This window comes from Panthera tigris, chromosome C1 (genome assembly GCF_018350195.1).
Source record: "Panthera tigris isolate Pti1 chromosome C1, P.tigris_Pti1_mat1.1, whole genome shotgun sequence".
NCBI lineage: Eukaryota > Metazoa > Chordata > Mammalia > Carnivora > Felidae > Panthera > Panthera tigris.
The window spans coordinates 138,464,301-138,487,768 of NC_056667.1; the positions used below are offsets into that span (position 1 = coordinate 138,464,301).

At 43.1% G+C, this 23,468-nt stretch overlaps 1 protein-coding gene across 4 annotated transcripts in view; it reads left to right on the forward strand.

Moving 5' to 3' along the window:
* The window catches only part of KIF5C (kinesin family member 5C), a 162,434-nt gene that overhangs the window by 11,371 nt on the left and 127,595 nt on the right, over positions 1-23,468 (forward strand). The window contains exon 1 of one of the 4 annotated variants that reach the window (XM_042994424.1): positions 22,063-22,164. The exons of 2 other annotated variants lie outside the window; for them this stretch is intronic. In XM_042994424.1, coding sequence (XP_042850358.1) covers positions 22,078-22,164 — 87 coding nt within the window. In that variant the 5' untranslated portion in view covers positions 22,063-22,077. Of the gene's footprint in view, positions 1-22,062; positions 22,165-23,468 lie in introns of those variants that run through there. One more of the 4 variants, XM_042994425.1, reaches the window with a different exon arrangement.

Here is a 23,468-nt window from a genome sequence, read left to right on the forward strand (position 1 = left end):
CAAGAAGGGAGGCTTTTGCTGTGGAGTCCTGTGGGACAGAAGAAACACAGGGCAGTCAGGCTAATCAAGATTTCCAGCCCATGTCCCTTAACAATGGTCACGTCCCACTTACCCTTTCTAATAAACCAGTGCCAGCATTGCGGTGTCATCCAGAAAAGCTGTTTAAAGAGATTTCCGCGTTATAGTTTTTCCCTGCTGCTTTCCCCCTGGCTTTAGTTGGCTTGTGTAAACACCAGGAAAGCAGGCAGATGTATCACTCACTTGTCTTGTGAGCTCAATACCGCCCTTATCAGATTGGTGCCAAGTACATTCACAGCAATACTTTTAGGTGTTTCTAGGTGTAGTAGTATTTATTACCTTTTTAGTCAATGAATACCTGTCCTTGGTGTGAATTGAATACCGGAAAAGAAATCCAACAGAGCTGAAGGGAAAAAATATACATGTGAGAACAGAATTCACTGCAACAAACTACTTTAAGGAAAAAGGCTTGTAGTTGTCTTTTTATGTTTCTTATGCCTTTTCTCACTAAAAAGAAAAAAAAACGGCGCTTGGGTGGCTCAGTCAGTTAAGGGCTAACTTTGGCTCAGGTCGCGATCTCACAGTTTGTGGGTTCAAGTCTTGCATTGGGCTCTGTGCTGATACCTCAGAGCCTGGAGCCTGCTTCAGATTCTGTGTCTCCTCTCTCGGCCCCTCCTCCACGCACACGCGCGCGCGCTCTCTCTCTCTCTCTCTCTCAAAAATAAAATAAACAAAAAGAAAAAGAAAAAAAATCTCTGAAGGGAGATGGATAAAAAGTGCAAATTAAAAAAAAAAAATCCCAGTAATTTATGCTTTAACTTCCTAGGCTGCAGTATATGGTCATAAGAGCTGCCCATCAATAATACTATTTTAGAAGATCTTTAATTTACTTAAAGGTCTTGGCTACACAATTCTGGACTGACAGTCCCTTCCTTTCCTGTGCTCTGTCACAGAGTGATCTCTCCCATTTCCAGGTCTTGTTTTGCCTCATGAGGAAACGAAGAGAGGTCTGCTTCAATTCTTTGAGGCGGTTATATCATAGATTTTTTCTGAACCACCTGTCTGGCACCTCACTCCTCAGAGATTATTGATCTTCATCTGGGAACTTGGTTAAATAACAACTCCAAGTGACATCAGAAACTTTGGATAGTCTTGGGAGAAGGGACTTCTGCTTCTCTTTCATAGCCACCTCCTGCCTCATAGAGAGGACCAAATTCCAGTCTGACTGGGCAGTGTCCAGACCTGTCAGTCCTGGTCACTGGTGGGCAGGATCCCATGAGAGGCAGTCAATTCCTTCCTGTATCTGGCCTTGGTGGTAAGCTGACCTCTGCAGATCTGGATTCCTGGGCTGGCTCCTAGGAGCTGTTTTTCTGTCTCCTGTCTGCATGCTGCTGAGTAGGTAAATTAGGCTAGCTCCACAGATTCAGGCCCAGGTGGGCTGGTCTCAAGGTCCAGAAGAGACTGGGCTGTGGGATGGGGGCGTGGTGAGGTAAGGAAAGTAGAAAGACCATGTGAGCCTCCACACTTGGCTAGGTTCAGGATTGGGATATGGGTATCGATGCCCTAGCCACGTGCTGTCTGGTTACTTGAGCAAACTCACCCACCCAGTGGGTGGGAGGAGCTGTCAGGGGAGGCTTCTGGCTTTTTTGGTCCCTTGTACTAATGCCATTATATAGCATCAGAGCCTCCTAACTAATAGTTTATTTATATAATATTTGTGAAAAACAGACTTTAGAAGGGAAGTGTTTAGCTCTTCGGTAATAATTACTGAACAACACAACCTACTAATTATTTGTTCAAACAAGTGGGAAAGAAACACCCAAAGTACTGTATCCTAGAGTAACAGCACTTGCTTGCTCATTTGCTTGTTAAATGTTTCTTAATAAATACGACTCTTGATAAAAATCGGTTTGAGGATCTGTTTTTAAACTGTATTTTCTGGTCTAGACATTTATCCAAAAGAGGTTGTAAAGGGGAAAATATACATGTATTTAATATTTCTTTAGTGCTATTAAAAAGTAAATATAAAGAGGTAATATATACATTCATGGAAAACTTGAAATTAAGTGAGTTCTTTTTTAGTATGAACGTTTACTTTTTAATTTTTTTTTGAAAAAAAATTTTTTTTAACATTTATTTATTTTTTTTTGAGACAGAGAGAGACAGAGCATGAACGGGGGAGGGTCAGAGAGAGAGGGAGACACAGAATCCGAAACAGGCTCCAGGCTCTGAGCAGTCAGCACAGAGCCTGATGCGGAGCTTGAACTCAAGGACGGGACCGTGAGATCATGACCTGAGCCGAAGTCGGACACTCAACCGACTGAGCCACCCAGGCGCCCCAACGTTTACTTTTTTAAAGAGCAAAGGTAAAGTTTTGGACCTCACTGTGATTCTCTGCTGTCCAGTATGGAAGCCACTCGCGTCACGCAGCTATCTGGCACTTGCAATGTGGCTGGTCCAAGTTGGGGCGTGCAGTAGTTGTAACATGTACGTGGGCTTTTGAAGACTTAGGACAAAAAAAACGGAAATGTAAACTATCTCAATTTTGTGTAGTCATTACATTTTGAATGATAAAAATGATTTTCCCCGTTTTACTTTTACTTTTTCTTTTTAAGTTTATTTATTTTGAGGGAGGGAGAGAGCGCGCGCTTATGCCCACACACAAGTAGGGGAGAGGCAGAGAGAGAAGGAAAGAGAGACTCCGAAGCAGGCACCATGCTGTCTGTGCAGAGCCCAACACGAGGCTCAAACTCAAAATGCCCGAGCCAAAATCTTGACCCGAGCGGAAATCAAGAGTCAGGTGCGTAACCCACTGAGCCACCCAGGCACCCTATTTTTACTTTTTAAAATGCGACTACTAGGAAATTTAAGGTTACACGTGTGGCTTGCATTCATCGTTGACATTGCATTTCTGTTGCACAGCGTCGCAGGAATCTTTTCTGTGCTGCCGACACACTGTTTTTGCATTTATTAATTTTAATTCCACTTTGATGTATTGAGGGTTTATTGTGCGATAAGTAAGACAAGATCTCTGCTGTCAATGACCATGTATATAATCCAAGAAAAGAAGGCAAGTAAAAAAAAGAAAAGAAAAGAAGAGAAAATTAGCCTGCTGGGAGTGTCCAAAGAGAAGAGGAAACAAAGCCTTGCTGGAGTTAAAGAGAAAGCACATCCAGTTGTGTTCAGGGACACCTTGCAGAGGGACATCATTACCTTGACGCTGCGGCAGGATCTGTCTACACTGCACGTGTAAAATTTGCTTCTTTATTTTAAGTTATTTTGCTGTTCTGCATAGCTGCTTTACATATTTCTGTCTTGAATAGTGTTGGGAAAAGCCCCAGGGCGGGATGTGTGCTGTAGCCCAGTCCCTCTCTCTGCTATCACTCCCCACTCCCCGCCAAGTACTGGTACATTGAGTGTTGCCTCCGGCCGGCGTCATATAATTCAGGCCTGGCCATTAACGGCAGCGGGCTGGGATGCGCTTGCAGTGGGGGACACTGGGAACACCCACGGGGGGACACGCCGCGTCGTCTTTGAAGAAGGTCGCGGTACTCCGCTGCTGCCCAGCTGACACCGCAGTGTCCTGGAGACCGAGCCCCAGGGCCGCCTCACTGCTGGGCTCGGCCTCCCTGGAAGGCGGTTTTTAACTTCTACCCCGGTGATTCGCAAATCTGCCACTTACCTTCTGTCTGCATTCTGTTGCTAATGCTAGGAATGACGAGACCTCTGGTGCTGGAAACGCATTTCCCTTTAGCACGGGCGCCAGCTAATGAGGTCCCTCCACCCCGTGAACAAAAGCGCGCATTAGGAGGCCCGCTGGTGGGAGGAGGCGCTGTTGTGGGAAACCCGGGAAGCGCCTTCCTGGTCGGTAGCAGGTGCCTCTTTGTCCTGGTGTGTACGTGTGTATGTGTGTATGTGTGTGTGAGGTCGCCTTGCAGGTGAAGGCCACACAGCTCTTTGAAGCGGGAGTTGGTTCTGTGCTGGGAAATCTCTTTCCCACCCCTCCGGTGCTCCTGTTCGTCAGGGTTGACACAGAATTGATTTTTCCTCCTTTGCAAAGGCAAAATCTCCATGATGTAACGTGCAAGCCCAACAACACAAAACCAGCCGTAACCTCACCACCCTACATTGTCCATTTTAATTTTCATATCCTTTTTCCTTTCACTGACACTTAGCATTTTTAAAAAATGTACTTCCAACCCTGGATATACATTTATGCTTTTTTTTCCCCCCTTAAAAAAATTTTTTTTTAATGGTTATTTTTGAGACAATGCGAGAGACAGAGTACAAGCAGCAGAGGGGTAGACAGAGGGAGACACAGAATCCGAAGCGGGCTCCAGGCTCTGAGCTGTCAGCCCAGAGCCCGACGGGGGCTCAAACTCACAAACCGTGAGATCATGACCTGAGCTGAAGTCGGACGCTCAGCTGACTGAGCCACACAGGCACTCCATTTTTCCCCTCTTTTTACTTAAGTTTACTCCGTAAACGATTTTCCATGTTTTGTAATATATTCGTGGTTGGTTGTGATTTTCAGTGATGATTTAAGTGTCCATTGGGGCTGATAGATCACAGTTTGCTAACCCCTCTGGTTTCGCGTTCAGACCTCCAGCGTCCCCTTAGTCTGGGTGATGGTTTAGTGAACATCCCTGCTGTTTTCTTTTGTTGAGTTTTTTCTAGAGGTTGCATTCTAATGCAAGGAATACTTTACTTGATCTTATTAAATATTATCCTGTTGCTTTCTGTAGAGACCAATCCCTACAGCCTCCAGGAATATATGAGTGTCCTATTTGGCAGTGAATTCATTTTTGAAGTGAAGTATAGGTAACTTAAGCCATATTTAACACAACGTTTTTCTGATGGTTTGGAAGTTTCCTGGAAGACTTTGCCATCATGGGTGAGAACGTTTAGTGAGCAATATTGCATGTGTCAAAGGTGCCTCAGTGTATAATGGTAGCCTCGTGTCTGTTGGTCTTGCCTGTTTTGAGGGAAGAGAGGTCGGGAAGACAATCCTGTAAAATGGCTTAATTCTAGCAGAATTTCTTCAGCACTAAATTTCCTTCCAGAAGATGTAACTTATTTGGAAAGTGAGTAAGGGAGGTTACAGAGAAGGTGCCTTTCAACTTGGATGTTGAGGAGGACTATATTTAAAGAAAATTTCTTAATGTTTTTAAAGTTAAGAATAGCCCCTTTTTTATTTTCTATTCTCCCTGGCCCACCCTTTCCCAAACACAACCTTAGGCAACAGTGTGTTCAATATAAATATCAGCTAACAGACTATCTTGATTAGCAGAACTACAGACAATGTATGTATTACTGTTCTTCTCACAGACGTTTATGCACCCATTAGATTAAGAGTAATTATCTTCTTAGACCAATGAAGTTATGCTCTTCCCCAAGCGCAAACTATTGTAATTCTGAGTGGTGACAGCATATAGCAAAATCTGCTACACTTAACAAACACTTATGTAAACGCTTTACTGAATGTTCATTCATTTACTTTAACCCTCAGTGCTACCCTGTGAGGTAACCACTATTATCACAAGTCCTCTCTGCATTCCACAGATGAGGAATCTAGAGCACAGAGAGGTTAAGTTACTTGCTCGAGTTACTTGCTCAAGAGGTTAAGTTACACTTGCTCACACAAGTGTAAGTAAGTTGTGGACCTAGGATTCAGACCAGGGCAGCATGGTCCTAGAGTCTTTGCTTTTAACCATTTGTTGTGTCACGTCTACATTTTGGTTCCTGACAGGAGTTGAAAATGTCCAGATGCACCGCATTTCCTAAATTGCAGTTTCGCTAGGACACAAGTTCTTTGATAAAAGGGTTTGTTGTCAATTAAATGCAGGAAGTGTTGCTCATATTCTCTGCATCTTGGAGACAACCCCACCTCTCTCGTCAACAGTCCTGCAGTAAATAAGCACACTTGGCTCTGTTTACTTGGTGTTTACCATTAGCAACCCACTGGGCTGAAGTTTAATTTGGGGAACTGCTATAGAGAAGGTAGCTGTATCCTGGGCTGTACTTGAAAGTGGAGGGTTTTTTTTTCCCTCTCTGTTGCTTGCCTTTACATTGGTATCAGATTTCGTATGAAGGTCAGAATCAGCTCTGCTCTTGCTATAATTTCCAGCTGAGAGGCTGTCTAGGGTGTTCCATAGATCACAGTGCCAGTGCTCTCAGGGTGTGGTGCATTTGCTATGAAATCTTGTAGGCTAGACTCCTGATTTTTTTTTTTTAATGCTTATTTATTTTCTGAGGTGGGGGAGGGGCAAAGAGAGAGGGAGACAGAACTTGAAGCAGACTCCAAGTTCATTGCAGTCAGCACAGAGCCCGATGCAGGGCTTGAACCCACGAACTGTGAGATTGTGACCTGAGTCAAAGTCAGATGCTCAACCGTCTGAGCCATCCAGGTGCCCCATAGACTCCTGAATGTTTTGATGTACTCTTAGTTCACATGGATCTGTCCACAGAGAAAAGGATTATCATGCCTTTTTTTTTTTTTAAGTTTACTTATTTATTTTGAGAGGGGGAGAGAGAGAGAGAGTGCAAGTTGGGAAAGGCAGAGAGGGAGAGAGAGAATCCCAGGCAGGCTCCGTGTTGTCAGTGTGGAGCCCAACTCAGGGCTCCATCTCACAAACCATGAGATCATGACCTGAGCCAAAATCAAGAATCGGACACTTAATTGACAGAGCCACCCAGGCTTCCCTAATGCTTTTTTTGTTTTGTTTTGTTTTAATAAAAACGTTTTCACGCTGCTCTTCTGTGTCTTAAAAGTATAGAGATTTATGTCTCCTTCTTGGATTTCTAAGTCCATATATACATTCAAGCATATTAGTAAACTGTCTTCTAAAAATTTGTGAGTAGGTTTTATTTTTAAAAGTTTTTTTTTTTAATTTTTTTAACGTTTTATTTATTTTTGAGACAGGGAGAGACAGATCATGAACAGGGGAGGGTCAGAGAGAGGGAGACACAGAATCTGAAACAGGCTCCAGGCTCCGAGCTGTCAGCACAGAGACCCACGCGGGGCTCGAACTCACGGACTGCGAGATCATGACCTGAGCCGAAGTCAGCCGCTTAACCGACTGAGCCACCCAGGCGCCCCTTAAAAAGTTTTTTAAAGTTTATTTTGAGAGAGACAGACACAGTATGAGTGAAGGAAGGGCAGAGAGAGAGGGAGAGAGAGAATCCCAAGTAGGCTCCGTGCTGCCAGTGCAGAGCCAGATGTGGGGCTTGAATTCATGAAACCATGAGATCGTGACCTGAGTTGAAACCAACAATCAGGTGCTTAACCGACTGAGCCACCTAGGTGCCCCTTATCATCTTTAAAGAATGAGAGTTCTGTTTCCTTCTTTCTACAACAAATACTTTTCACTCGTTTTTTCTTGTCTCACTGCATTAGATAGGGCCTTCAGGACAATCTAAAATAAAAACAACGATAGCAGGACTCCTTGTCATATTCTTGATCTTAAGGCAATGTTTGATATAGATTTTTAATAGATATTCATTATTAAGGTAAGGAAGTACCATCGATCCCTGGTTTGTTTTCTTTTGCTTTTACTCATGAGTAGTTCTTGAAGACCTTCATTGCTTCTTGCTTGGATTGTAATAGTCTTGGGAAACAATTCCCTGCTTGCTCTACATTCCCTCTAGTCCCTTGAACACTGTAGCTAACGTCTTCTTTCTGAAGTACTACTCAGAATATGTCAACTTTCTGCTCAGAAACATTTTAAGATGCTCCTTTACTTACTAAAATAAATTTGAACTCCTCACCTTGGTTCCTGTGATTCAGCAAATGCTCTACAATATGTTTCCTTCAGAAATTGAGAAATTGATTGAGAAATCAAACCTAACTGTACACCATATTTCAACCTCAGTCTGCAATTTCACTCTTCGGTGCCTTTGTTCATGAGGTTCCCATCTCTTAGAGTGCCATTCCCATCTGTCTGTGTCTCTTGAAATTCTTTTTCGCTCTGCAGGCTCGCTGGAGGCATTTCCTTGTTTATTTAGTCCCTCCCTTCTTGGAATTACCCCATTCGGAGTACTGGGTTTTGTTCAATTTTTTCAATCTTTTTTTTTTTTCAATCTTTTTTTTTTTTTTAAGAGAGAGAGCACAAGTGGGGAAGAGGGGCAGAGGGAAAGAGAGAGAGAAAGAGACAGAGAGAGAGAAGAGAGAGAGAGAGAGAGAGAGAGAGAGAGAGAGAGAGAGAAGCTTAAGCAGGCTCCACTCTCAGCATGGAGTCCAACTTGGAGCTTGATCCTATGACCCTGGAATCAACCTGAGCTGAAATAGAGTCAGGTGCTCAACTGACTGAGTCACCTAGGTGCCCCTATTTTCCTTCTTTTTAAAAAAATATAGCTTTAGGGGAGCCTGGGTGGCTTGGTTGGTTAAGCCTCAGACTCTTAATTTCAGCTCAGGTCTTGGTCTCAGAGTCTTGAGTTCAAGCCTCACTTTGGGCTCAATGCTGGGTGTGAAGCCCAGTTAAAAAATAAATAAAAATAAAAAATATAACTTTATGAAGGTATATTGATATCCATTGTTTGATTTATTTTCATATTCTCAGCATGTGAGTCCTAATGGGTACACAATACATGATGGAATGAATGAATAAATGACTAACTAAAAGAGCATTTCTTCTGGTACTTATTGTCTCATTTTTATGATTATATTTGGTCTGATTTTTGCTCCCTCCCTTTCCCCATAAGTCCCACCTGACCACTAAAGGAGCTGCCTACATTTTTCTTTTGAGAAATTCATCATAATTGGGCCAAACTATATATAGGTATTCCTTAGGGAGCACATTCTATTTATCCCACCCTCAACCAACTCACTGTCTAGTAAGAGAGACAGATAGACACCGACATGTACACACACACACACACGCACACACACACACACACACAATGGCAATACAACTGATAAGTGATTGACTAGTACTCAAAGTTTATTGAGAAATAAACACCTTTAAGGTTGGGGCAGATTTTGCAAAGTAGTTCCATTTCCCAAAGAATAAAATTTTTTTTTGTTGGATATCCAAGTTCTGTTTTCTTCTATTCAGCTTTTCAGTTGGCAGAGCCAAAAATGAAAGAAATTAGAAATACATTAAGTATAGAAATGATTGCTTTCAAATGATTTCCTCCTCTATGAAAACATAGAAGCCACACACAAAACACTTTTCTCTTGATTTGCAGCTTACTAGTCTTACAAAACTATTTCAATTTAAGCTCAAAACTAGCATCATAAAGCAAGAAGGGTCCAAGAAATTCTAAATTGAAGACATTAATATAAATGAACCGCACTTAAAATTCTATTGATAGTCCTCAGCTCTGAAAGCGAAATGTCTATAATTTACCTAAATTGTCTTGAAAGGAAAAGAAATAAGAGAATTTCTTTTTTGGACGTCTGCTTCCCAGCGTTTTCCTAATAACCAGGCTATCAAGTGCTTGAATTATTATTATAACCACATAGCTATTATTTTCATTTCAAAAGAGTGTGGGTTAATTCCAGCTGAAGCTTATATTTCAAGTGCATTTTTGTGTAATATATGTAATAAATCAATACTGAGCCATAGGGTCTGAGGATCAAAATTATTTTAGACCAACCAATACATTTTTCTTAAAGCTGGTCAGTTGTCCATCCTAGCTTATTACTCAGGAAATTGAAGGGGGTGGGAAGATTAAAGAAATTATGAAAGTAATCATAAATGTCCAATAGTTTCTTTTTACCTCCTTTACTTTCTTGACCTTTTATTCCAAATATAAGTATTATATAAGCATTTTAGGGCAATTAAAAAGATACAGGGAGGTAAAAATTGGTAAGTAGAAATGTCCCGTACCCCCTCTCTCCAGAATAGCTACTGTTAAGTGATGGATGTTATATTATGCTAACATCTTACTTTTATAAATTTAATTATGAAATATTTATTACATATAAAATAATAAATGTAACAAAAATACATGATGAGACATTTTAATAAAATGGATACCCATGAGGTTTCCATCCCCCTAATAGCAATGCATAAAGCTTCCTTGGTCCCAGTTGCTGTCCCCTCACCCCGGAAGAAACCATCCACCTAAATTTTGCTTTTATCATCCACCTAATATTCTTTGTAGTTTTACTGCAAACATTTTTGTTTGTTTGCTTAATTTTGCTTAGTATTGAATCAATGAAATATTTATAAAAATACTGTGTATATCTTTCTGTGACCTGCTCTTTTCTCTCATCATTTATGTTTCACAATAGCTACTTAAAGTTGCTGTGAATTCTGAAGGTAGAAAAATGTAGCCTGTTCAGATCCAGAGAGATCTCTGGAAGGAAGGACATCAATCCGACTGGATTAGGACCCCGTCCTTACTTCATTTGACTTTATTTACCTTTTAAAGGTCCTATGTCCAAATACAGTTGTACTGGAGGTTAGGGCTTCAGTCTGTAACAGATAGTTTGCACCCAGGTCCTACTTTACACTGCAGGGAGTTCAGAGGTGACAAAACTCAGGCCTTTTCTCTGGAGGTGGTAGCCCATGGAAGGTTTCCTGGCTTTTTCCTGATAACAAGACTAAGATTCCCCAGAAGAGAGCTTTTGGGGAGCCCTCCCAGAGAATGACTTTTTGAGCACGCACAGCTGAGCCTTCAAACCATGGAGTAGAGGGGCCAAGTGAGAGGCATGCCAATTTTCCCCTGTGTGATGGTGGTGTGGGGGAGGGGAGTGGAGGCATTCCTAGACTTTAAATCCTGAGTATTAGAAATGGCTCCCTGAAAGCCAGCTGTTGCTGTCACAATAGGGTAGATGGCTGCATAAAAAGAATTCTGCAGCAGTCGAATTTTTATACGTGTCCCCCCCCCCCACCCCCCTTTTAGGAACATCACCATGCTTACATCTCTCCTGTTTTAGTCAAAGAGGAGAGGGAATTCCAGACAATGTTTCAGTAAGGGATTGAGAATGCCCTGGAGAAGAGAGCAGGGAAGTGATTCTCTTAGCATCATTGTTGCTTTGTCTTGTTGGAATGGTCAGGAACTTCAGGTGCTTGTACATAGCCATGAGAAAAGACAATAGGAACCTAGGTTGCTAAAAATGAACAACAATTTCAGACTGAGTTATTGATAATTATCACCCTATGAAAGCTAGCCTATTCCAGAATTCTGTGATGGGAATGTTTTTAACTATAGAAGCAGCTTTCACTTTTTTTTTTTTTTTTTACCATGACACCATGATGCATTTTACCAAGAAATCCAAGGTATACACTTGACATCATAAGTCTGAAATAATCGATTTATGGAATACTACTTTTAATAGTAGTATTAAATAGTATCTGTGATTCACTCTGGTATTTTCTATTCTACTCAATCACACTTTTTTTAAGGAAAGATTTTTTTTTTTAAGTTTGTATTTATTTTTGAGAGAGAGTGAGAGAGGGAGGGAGAGAGAGAGAGAGAGGGAGAGAGAAACCATGCCAGAGTATGAACAAGGGAGGGGCAGAGAGAGAGTGGGATGGAAGATCTGACAGCAGAGAGCTCGACGTGAGGCTCAAACTTACAAACCATGAGATCATGACCTGAGCTGAAGGCAGTTTCTTAACCAATGAGCTACCCAGGCACCCCCAAAACTTTATTTTTTTAATGCTAGTTATGACCTAATAAGTGTAATTTGTGAACCAGCATATCGTAGACTAGTGTTTCTCTAGTAGGGAGTTTTTTGGGGAGTTCATTCAAAAAATTAATTCCGTGTGATGAATTCAGGGAGTGCTGAAGGACATCAAAATTTCACTCTTTCCTATTCTTATGTCCTGGTTAGATCAAAGCTCCCCCTGAAAGATACTATAAGACTGTGATGTTTATTGTAAAACATATTTTTTGAGTCCCAGTTCTGGGCCAGATACTGTGAGAGGCACTAGCAAATAAATTTTCTAGACTCTAATGTATGTACGTTAAGAGTATATAGAATGCAACTTAAAATTGGTGTTTTTAACCTTACCCTTATTTAGTCCGAAAGAGTTTGTTTTGCAGTCTGCTTCCTGTCCCTCAACTAACTCTGATTGATGTGCATGTTTAATTTTGGTGTCTTCTAAGTCACCCGGTCCTAGGCACTCTGTCCGCTGTGCTCTAGGGGAGACATATACTAGTGGGGAAAGCTTGTGGTTTGGGCCAGTAGTGATCAGGCCCTGATTTTACCTCTCCCTGAGGGCATGATCTCAGGCAAGTCAACCAATGTAACATGTCTGCAGTGAAACAGAGATGCTGAGCACCGCCCGGTGGGGTGGGAGTGAAGATGACGTGGGATCCTGTGTGTGAAAGCAGTTCGCACACTGTACCCACTCCAGCACCTCCTGCATGTAGACCACTGTGTGAAGTCCCACCTCCCTCCTAGACTCTCTTCCTGCCAGATGTCCTGTTGGGTCCACATAGTAACGGAGACCTTCAGGCATTTGGGGGTGGAAGGTCCCAGACTGAGTAGCTCTTTCCGGTTTGAAAATGCCAGATTTGTCTTGAATATTTTTATTTCTGCAGTGACTTCAGTGAGTGTTAGGATCACCACTAACCTGTTTATTGGATACTCAAGGTCACAGGACCCTCAAATGCATATCTCATGAGACAATTCCCATCCCATCTGTGGTAGGCAGAAAGATGTCTGCTTCCTAACCCCTGGAACCCGAATATGTTATTTGACAAGAGGGAAATAAGGTTGCTAATCAGTTGACCTTAAAATAAGGAGATTATCCTGGATTATCCCCATGGGCCTGGTGCAATCACAAGGGTCCTTAAAGGGGGAAGAGGGAAGCAGAAGAGTCAGAACAAGACAGATGGCATCCCGAGAAAGACGCATTCGGACTCGGCTGGTCACTGCTGCTCTGAAGGTGGAAGGAAGACGTGAGCCAGGGAATGTGGGTGGCCTTCCAAGCTGTCAAAGGCAAGAAAACGGATTCCCCCCAGGGACTCCAGGAAAGAAACGCAGTGCTCCTGGCCCCTTAACATTAGCCCAGTGAGACCCACTGCAGACTTCTGACCCACAGAGCTGTAAGATAATAAGGTTGTGTTGTTTTAAGTCACTTAATTTGTGGTAATTTGTTATAGCCACAACAGGAGACTCATACACCATCCCAGTGTAATTTAAATTTTTTTTTCTGTGTCCCATTTTTATGGTTTTGCAGCAGAATGCCCAACATGGAACATAATTACAAGTGTTTCAATATTATTTAATTTTTTTTTTTTTTTTTTTACAAAGAAAAAGCACATGTATTTGCTGGAAATGAATATAGGATGAGAAAAACAGTAATGTTTGAAGGGCCCATTTTCACATTAACAACCAAATATCCAGCATTCAGATGAAAATTTTATATGAAATGGAGACATTACATATACAGTCCTTGCTTCTAAAATAAGAGAATTGGGGGCACCTGGGTGGCCCAGTCGGTTAAGTGTCTGACTTCGGCTCAGGTCATGATCTCACAGTGCATGGGTTTGAGCCCCGCGTGGGGCTCTGTGCTGACAGCTCAGAGCCTGGAGCCTGCTTCAGATTCTGTGTTTCCCTCTCTCTCTGCCTATCCCCTGCTCACACTCTGTCTCTCTCTCAAAAAATAAATAAAAACATTTAAAAAAATAAAAAAAAAATGTATTAGGTGCTCACTTTGTAGAATATTAATTAAATAGTATTTCTTTTCAGAATTCAGAATTGTTGGTCTATATAATTCTTTTAGCAGAAAACACTTTTAATCTTTTTTATTTTTTTCTTAAGTTTAATTATTTATTTTGAGAGAGAGAGAGCAGAGAAGGGGCAGAGAGAGAGGGGAGAGAATCCCAAGCAGGCCCTGGGCTGCCAGTGCAGAACCCGACTCAGGGCTCAAACCATGAGATTATGACCTGAGCCAAGATCAAGAGTCGGAAGGTTAACCGACTGAGCCACCCGGGTGCCCTAAGACTTTTTAACATTTTAAAAAAAGATTCATTGACAAAGTACATATAGTCATATTCCACTGTTTCCTTTTATTTATGTTTCCAGACTAGTTGCTGCTTTTTTTGTTAAAAATCTGTGGCATTTTCAGCTTTTAGATAATCAAAAATGGAAACCAGGGGCGCCTGGGTGGCTTAGTTGGTTAAGCGTCCGACTTTGGCTTAGGTCATGATCTTGTGGTTTGTGAGTTCAAGCCCCGCGTTGGGCTCTGTGCTGACAGCTCAGAGCCTGGAGCCTGCTTCGGATTCTGTGTCTCCCTCTCTCTCTGCCCCTCCCCTGCTCATGCTCTGTCTCTCTCTGTCTCAAAAATAAATAAAACATTTAAAAAAAAAATTAAAAAAATGGAAACCAGATGAAGTAGAGCAAATTAAAGGGATTATTTTATTCTCTTGAGTGAGAACATGATAGACACATTTGCACTTTCACAAAAAGAATGGATAATTAATACCCCTCACTTACCTACAGGCTCTTTAAAAATGAGTTCCACAGATTTCCTCTACCAAGAATGGGAATTTCTTCCTCCTGAATTCCATGAGGTTGGGTCTCCCCTTCTCCCCTGTACCCCATGCATAGCCCCTGTTTCATGGCTGAATGTAGGATGGTCCTGGGGCATTGAGGCAGCAGAATGATTTCAGATCCTGTGGAAAACAAGGGGATCACAGCTGCTTCATCCTTCCCTACTTCAATCTTGGTTCAAACCAATACAGAAACAATTAAGGTTGCTAGTTGCCCCACAATCTGGCTGCTCAGTCAGCTTTATTGAACCATTTCCTGCTCTTCAGGTACCTCATTTGAGTGTTCCTTGGAAAGCTACCCTGCTGACTTTGTGATTTTTCCATTTGCCTTCTCTGCAGCTCAATTTTCAGAATTTCCCAAAGATGTCTTTATTTTGACAATACTTTGTATTTCTTAGACCTCAAAGGATATGGTTTTTCTTATAATTTAGCTCTCCTCCTTCTTTTTTAAAAAAATATTTTATTTCATTTAGTTATTTTTTGAGGGAGGGAGAGGGAGGGAGGGAGGGAGGGAGGGAGAGAGAGAGAGAGAGAGAGAGAGAGAGAGAGAGAATCCCAAGCAGGCTCTGCATTCTCAGCACCAAGCCAGATGTGGGGCGTGAACTCACGAACCTCGAGATCATGACCTGAGCCAAGATCAAGAGTGAGATGCTTAACCGACTGAGCCTCCCAGACTCTCCTATCTCCCTCTCCTCATTCTTAAACACATCATTGTGGACACCTTTGTCCAATAATCTGCTCAGTTTTGCTGTTTTCTATTTAAAGTTTACAGCCCAGTGATCTGGTGATGTGGGGAATGCCTTATGTGTGAATGTTTCATGCAAAGTCCAAGAAAAGCCTCTGATCTGTTTTCAGAACCTTGGAAATGAAAACTTAAAACGTCCCTCGTCCTTTCCTTCCATCAGCAAAGGCAGAAACTGACACAGAGGTCCCTCCCTGTCTATAGGAGAATCTTGAAAATGGCTCTTTCCCATCACAGGGCTGGCCCACCTTGGCCTCTTTATAAGCTACCTGCCTCCTTTCTGACAGTTAACTTGAATTGTGAAATGCAGTTTATGTCTAATAGCAACATCAGTCAGGGAATTGTTTATGTTCTAATTATAAACCGCCTTTGAGAAAATGTTTGCAAATATTTAGTTGGTGCTCTGTCAGGAGATACTATAGGTACATTGGTGACAAAGAGTGGAGCCCAGGCTTACAGATCACGGGGAGAAAGAGATCACTTCAGAGGCTATTATGGTGCATTGTTGGAGGGCAAGTACAGGTGTGGGACCACAAGGAGGGCATCTGGCCCAGAATGGGGCAAATGGGGCCAGGCAACTGTATTGGAGGAGGTTTCACAGGGGGCTGAAATACCCCATGAAATTCATTACCCATCTCTAACAGGAGCAAGAGATCTTCATACCATTGTGACATGTATAAAAGACATTGCATAATGGTGGTGGAAATCAAAAGTGGTGGTCGCTGAGGCCGGGTTGACTGGGAAGGGACACAATGCAAATGTCTTCTATCTTGTCTTAGGAGACTGTTACATAAGGGTACATGATTGACCAAGTCATCTACAAGGAATACTTTCAGATCAGTACTTCAGATTGAACTTACTATATGCAAGTTTAGATAAGATTTATTGTGAGAAAGCTCTCTGTGTACTAATACATGCAAAGATCTTCAAGATACATTAAGTGAAAAAAGCAAGGTGGAGACAGGTATATATCACATGTGACCTTTTATGGCATATGGGCAGAGAACTAAGAATCTCAGTCTGCTTTTGTATGTACACAAGAACTCTGGAAAGACGGGTGAGGAACAGGTAGCAGTGATCATCAGCCTATGCGTTGGGGAGGTGGTAAGCAGCTGGCAGCTGGGGGAATGGATGGAGGGCAGGGGTGTTATGGAGATTTCTCACCGTATACCCTTTTATGCTTTTTAGTGTTCAAACTATGTGAACATATTTCTTATTCAAAAATTAAATAAAAAGGAACCATTTTGAAACAGCACTACAGAGGTTTTAAGCTAAGACATACATGATTTCATTATTCTTTATAGCAGGTTATTATCAGTTACATGCTTTGAAGCACCCCCACTCAGCTCTGCTCTGGCAGAGATACATCGGGCCGATGTATCACTGCTATGCCGGGCACACCCGTAACGGGCTCCCGTCAGCCAGCATGGACTCCTTCCCTCCCAGTTTTCCACCTCCACGCCCCTGGAAACCTCGCCCCGTCGATCTATTTGACACTTCAGACAAAGCATTATTTGCCATCGGGATGATGGCCTGTATGAGACAGGGCTTCAGTTATAGCTTTTTCTTTTTTCTTTTTCTTTCTTTCTTTTTTTAATGTTTATTTATTTTTGAGAGACAGAGAGTGAGTGGGGGAGGGGCAAGAGAGAGGGAGACACAGAATCTGAAGCAGACTCCAGGCTCTCAGCTGTCAGCACACAGCCCGATATGGGGCCGGACGCGGGGCTCGAACTCATGAGCTGTGAAATCATGACCTGAGCCGAAGTCAGACGCCCAACCGACCGAGCCACCCAGGCACCCCTCTTTTTTCTTTTTTGTTAAATATTTTTTAAGGTTATATATTTATTTTGAGAGGTAGGGGAGAGTATGAGAGGGGGAGGGTCAGAGAGAGGGAGAGACAGAGTCCCAGACAGGCTCTGTGCTGTCAGCGTAGAGCCTGACATGGGGCTCAAACTCACAAACTGTAAGATCATGACCCGAGCTAAGATCAAGAGTCAGACGCTTAACTGACTGAGCCACTTAGGTGCCCCGTTACAGCTTTTTTAAAAAGGGTCAGCATCCTTTAAGAGACTAGAATACTTGGAACAAACGTAAGCAAGTGATACTTAGTATTGAAGATTTTTGTCTTGAATTAAATTGGGTCTGTTACTTCTTGCCTCTCCTGTGGGTGCCTGTGCACAGAGGGGACCTTTTCAGTGAGCTCATAGGGACTTTCTAAAAGTCAGGATTGAGGGGCGCCTGGGTGGCTCAGTTGCTTAGGCGACCGACTTCGGCTCAGGTCATGATCTCACAGTTTGTGAGTTCGAGCCCCATGTCGGTCTCTGTGTTGACACCTCAGAGCCTGGAGCCTACTTCAGGCTATGCCAGGCACACCCATAACGGGCTCCCGTCTCTCTATCCCTCCCCTCTCTCTATCCCTCCCCTGCTCATGCTCTGTGTCGCTCTGTCTCTCAATAATAAATAAATGTTAAAAAATTTTTTTTAAAAGTCAGGATTGAGGGGCACCTGGGTGGCTCAGCCAGTTAAGCGTCTGACTTCCGACTTCAGCTCAGGTCATGACCTCTTGGTTTGTGAGTTCAAGCCTTGTATCTGGCTCTGTGCTGACAGCTCAGAGCCTGGAGGCTGCTTCAGATTCTGTGTCTCCCTCTCTCTCTGTCCCTCTCATGTTCACACTCTGTCTCTGTCTCTGTCTCTGTCTCTGTCTCTCTCTCTCTCTCTCAAAAATAAATGAACATTAGAAAAAAATGGGGAAAAAAAGTCAGGGTTGGGCCTCGACATGACAGAAATTCTGGCCCTCTTTCCTCTCATTTCAGTGCCTCCTTTTTATATGCAGCAGAGAGTAGGCAGTACTTATTGTGGTTGGGAGGCCAGCAGACATATCCCTGGATTCCTCTTCCTCCTCGGATTTTTTCCTTTCTCTGAGTCCTGGGTTCTCTGACTGGTCCTGTAAGGAGCAAGGTGAGATCAGCTGCTAACTGCAGGACATCTTTAAGAAGTACCTGCAGTCTCTGTTCCTACACATTTCTTTTTTTTTTTTTTTTTAACGTTTATTTTTGAAGGAGAGAGAGACAGAGCATGAGTAGGGGAGGGGCAGAGAGAGAGGGAGACACAGAATCCGAAGCAGGCTCCAGGCTCTGAGCCATCAGCACAGGAGCCTGATGTGGGGCTCAAACTCACAAACTGTGAGCTCATGACCTGGGCCGAAGTCAGACACTTAACTGACTCTCTCTGTTCCTACACATTTCTTACCCTTTCCTCTTACATTTCTTTCCTTGCAAATGAATATGCTAGGGAGCCTGGGGAGAATGAAAATGGTTTTGGAGTGCTTGTGTATTCCGGCAAAGAGCCTTACAAAAAGAGCATCTCAAATCTCTCATGTGTATTGTCACTCGCATGCTTTGAGTTTTTTCCCTACAACACACACACAAGATGTATTTTGTATTATATTCTTATATTCATTCTTGTATTATATTCTTATATTCATTTAAATGCAGATGTCTTGTCAAAAGATCCTAAGTAAAAAATAATTCTTGGCCCCTGCTGAGTTTTAGTCCCGTGTTTATCCTTGGATTGCTTGCTTACACTGTTATCCCCTAAAGCTCAATGCTTGTGGGCTGGCAGTGGCTTCTTGGAGCACTGTGTTGAGAATCCTAAGGTTGAGAATGGTAAGGCCCAGCTTGAGCTGTACTTGGGCAGTGTGGGCAAGTGTGCTGTGATCAGTTTGTGATATCTGCCGTGGGGTGTGAGAGAGAAGTGGGGCACAGTTCTAGGTATCTGCCAAAGTTGCCTTAGAGACCCCCACTCTAAATTTCTTTGTATCTTATACAGTGCCGAGTCTTTTTAACTAAGTATATGCTCAATGAATATTAACTCATGTTGCTGTTGTTTGTTTTTGTTTTTTGAGTTTGCTCTCCTGGAAACATGATTATTCAAATAAACACGTCTACCCACAAGAGCATTGCTACTGACAATGCAGCTCTTTTTTGCAGTTTAAATAGCATAATACAGGGCACTAAGGTCTGATTTCTATACTCTTTTCCCTTCTTTAAAGAACCTTGGCTAAGCTCATTTGCTTCCTCGTTTGAGCTCTGTGCAGTAGATATCGGAGATGTCCTCTGATGGCTCCTCAGCAGATGAGAACACATCTTTTTTTTTTTTTTTTTTAATGTTTATTTTTGAGAGAGACAGAGACAGAGACAGAACATGAGCAGGGGAGGGGCAGAGAGAAAGAGAGGGAGACACAGACTCCTAAGCAGGCTGCAGGCTCTGAGCTGTCAGCACAGAGCCCGATGGGGGCTCGAACCCACAAACAGCGGGATCATGACCTGAGTCGAAGTCAGACACTTAACTGGCTGAGCCACCCAGGCGCCCCAAGAACACATCTTAATCATTGTTCTTAGCAGCCCTGATGAATACACTGGAGTATTTCCAAGGCCTGTTGTACGAAGGTGGCTTATTGCTTAAAGCAGTGGTTTTAATGGCTAAATATTGATCAGATGCCATGTATCCAGGTAGTGTTCCAACTGTTTACATATATTAGCTCATTTAATTCTCAAAAACCTTATGAAATGGTTGCTATTATTATCCTAATGGCTCAAGCTTGGAGAGATTAAGTAACTTGCCCACACAGCTGCTAAATAACGAAGCCAAGTTTTCAGCTTTTGGCAGTCTGACCTTAACCTATCTAATCAGTGAGGTTCGTTGAGCACTGAGTGAAAGGCAGAGACCTGCATGTCGTTGGGAAGTTCCTTCCCTGGGCCCTTATTTCTCCAAATGAAGGGTTGGGCAGCATGGTTAAGATCCCTCTGAGCCCTAGCTTTTTTGACTTGAAGTTACATATTGAAGATATCTTTCAGCCACTGTAGTCCTCACTATGAAATGTGACCAATAATCTATGCATGTGCTAGAGATACACAGATTGAAGCAAAGACTTGAACATTCTCTCAGCACACACCACAATTATAGCTTGTCGAGGAAGGGAAACTTATTTTCCCAAACAATTAGAGGACACTAGTAATTATGTTTAATTACATATTGAACGGTTTTCCTGTTGTGTCAACCCATTGTCTTAATTGTGCTTAAGAGCAGCAGGCTATTATTTTGAGGTCTGTGAGGTTTAAAATTGCTTTCTGTTCTCAATGTTGGGGGCACAGAAGAGTTAAGAGCATGGGCTCTCGACTCAGACAAACTTGGTTCAGATCCTGAATCTGCTGCTTATTGGAGATCCTTGGCCCATTCCTTAACCTCTCTAAACACTGATTTCCTCACATTAGGGATAATAATGGCACAACCTCATGAAGGTATAGTGAAGATCACAGGGTATATATATGAAAGATGTGGTGCACCATTTGGCTTATAAACTTTTCAGACTTTGGCTGTCATATTGTCCATTATTGGATGATTAGATGTCAATGATGAGCAGTCTCTGGACCCTTCCTTTTTTTTTCTTTTAATGTTTATTTATTTTTGAGAGAAAGAGAGAGAGGGAGCAAACAGGGGAGGGGCAGAGAGAGAGAGGGAGACACAGAATCCAAAGCAGGCTGTTGGCACAGAGCCTGACGTGGGGCTTGAACTCACAGACCGCGAGATCATGACCTGAGCCAAAGTCAGATGCTTAACTGACTGAGCCACTCAGGTGCCCCTCTCTAGACCCTTTCCAGGCTCTAGCCCTGATGGGTCACCCTGTGGGGGGTGGATCTGGGCTCTATCCTGGGTGAATTGCTGCTATTCTGTACTAGCTCTGGCATTTCAGGTGTTTTTTTTTTTTCTAACTTGTTTCAATTTTATATCTATGATCTCATTTTCTAAGGACACATGGAATGGAGCTAAGAAATGTGGTCAACCATCGAAGAAGTCATAACTATGAGTCCCTTGGGGAGAACCATGGGGGAGTGAGAGCAAGTCCCAGTATTTAGTAGGAAAATTCTCTTGGTTGTTGATAATTTTAGGCAGTACCCAAACATGGCCTTAGGTAACATTGAATTACTTAGTGAAAAGTTATTTCCTTTTCATTCCCTTTTCAGTCCTTCTTATTCTGTCACAGAGAAAGCCTCAAGTTGTGCTAGCCTTTAATCTCTAATACTTTGGAATTTCCCTTTTAACAAAAGGAAAGAGCAGGTCTTAGGTTTGGAGCCCTTGGCAGGCAATGGTATCTAAGTAGATAGAGTTCATGAATATTGCTTTGTTTTTATTGTATTTCTTTTTAGTGCCTTCTATTTATGGCATGTAATGCTTATTTTTCACATATCATAGTAATATAAAAGTTTCATTGAAAGTATGTTTAAGGAAAAATGAATTGATTTAGAGGAAAATGCTACAACAAAAGTTTGTGGATGGTACAGAGCTGTGGCAAAAATTCTGATGGTGGCACAGAAATCCCTGAGTTGGGACACAGTGGTTGAGAGAGGGAAGAGGAACCAAAACTTTGCCCTGGAGAAGGCCAGTGTTCAGAAAGAAAAGACTAAGAGAGGTCAGAAGACACCAGGAGAATGCAGAACTCCAGGACAGATCCTCACAGAAGGGGAAGGTGGGCAGGAGGGCCAGATGCTTGCAGAGAGGGCAGTACAGCAGCGATGGGGGGGAGGCAGTGGCATTGTTGACGGGACAACTGTGGGGTCTTTGCTGCTACCGATTTAGCAAAAAGAATGGGTCAGGGGAAGGGAGCAGGGAATTTATTCTACTTTTTCCTGAGAAGCTTGGTACATGAGGACGGCACAATAAATTGAAGCAGAAACAAGGTGGATGGGAGGTTTTTGTTTTTCAGAATAGCAAAAATGTGCACATGTTTTTAGCTAATGGAGGAGGAGCTGGCCTAGTCATGTGTGAGAGGAGATAGATGGAGCCAAGGTCAGCGCTGTCCTAAGATGGAGGAGAGAAAGAGCAAAGAGGAAAGAGCAAGGACAGAGGAGACAGCAGGACATCACCTCTTCTCCCACCAGGCGATTCTGCAAGTAAATTTTATCTAGTTCTTGATGTTTAAATAATTCAGCAGAGAAGGAGGGAGGAGAGCCAGCCCTAGTGCCTGGAGGGAAGCGAATGGCTGTGAAGGTGGAAACCGAGGGGATCAAAGCAAACCCTGACTCACTGATCTTTGGGAGGTCCTGGGGAGTGGAGGGGGTGTTCAGAACTGACATGCCTTACTGCAGGGAGGGGTGACACTTGCTGTGATATTGCTGGAAAACGGAAAATGAAGGTAGTAGCGTCTGAAGGCTTTTCAAACCCATCGAAAGGGGATTAGCAGAAAAGCCACCTGATTCAGACCCTCTGGTGCTGTCTAGTGAGGTTCCTTTAATTAAGGAAGCACGGTACAGAGAGTCGGTCTCTGAAGAGGTGCTTGTTGGTCTTCAGGGGGAAGTAGGAAGTCTCCTCCACTGATGTCACAGGGACCACCTTCTCCTCAAAGAGGTGGCCTGTGAAGGACAGCCTGTTGTTGCCTCACTGAAGGCGTCAGCTCGCTGCTAGGAAGGTCTTGGGCTTCAGACACAGAGGTACTTATGCACCCGCATGTGGAACTGTGGGCATGGCATGGGCCCAGCTCACTGCACGATGACTGCGCCCCAAACTTTTCCTGTTAACCCGGAGGGCTGAGGGCGCTTCTCCTGAGATGCTGTGCCCACATGTTTGTGTCCCTGCCTAAGTCAGATCATGGAGCATGTGGGAGCCCAGTGACCACTGGAACCATGAGTCATTTGGAACACATCTAATCCAGGGAGAAAAGGAAAGTCATTTTCTGTGTATGGCCCCAAGCCCAGAGCTTCCTGACCACATACCCTGGCCTGTGGGCACCACTGGAAGGTCGGGGAAAGGAGGGTGGGGAGTTGACAGATGTGGAGCTGGCTTTTGTGGCTCAGCTGGCTCTTGTGGCAGGTGTAGAGAGCACTATCCCTCTTGTCTTACTGTGTGGCTCGGTGGCAGTTGAGTGGTTGGAGCCCCGAGGCATGTATGTGCCTGGGGCCGCTCAGCAGTCTCTCTTAGGGTGAAAGCGATGCCCTGCCATTTGGTTCATCTGCAGATCTACCTGGCGGTCTCCAGGCCAAAAGTCGTTTGGCCTGTCCCTGTCTCAAATCTTTCCAACCTACTCAGTTCTTATTGCCACCATTTGCATTACAAGTTTTGGCTGGCCTGGCTTTTCTTCTATTTCAGTATTGCTCACAGTTACAGGAATGGAATTGATCTGTAATAGCATTCTGGTGTTTACCAGGCTGAAAATTAGACTTTTCAAAGCAGCTCAGATGATTACTTGTGGAATCACTAT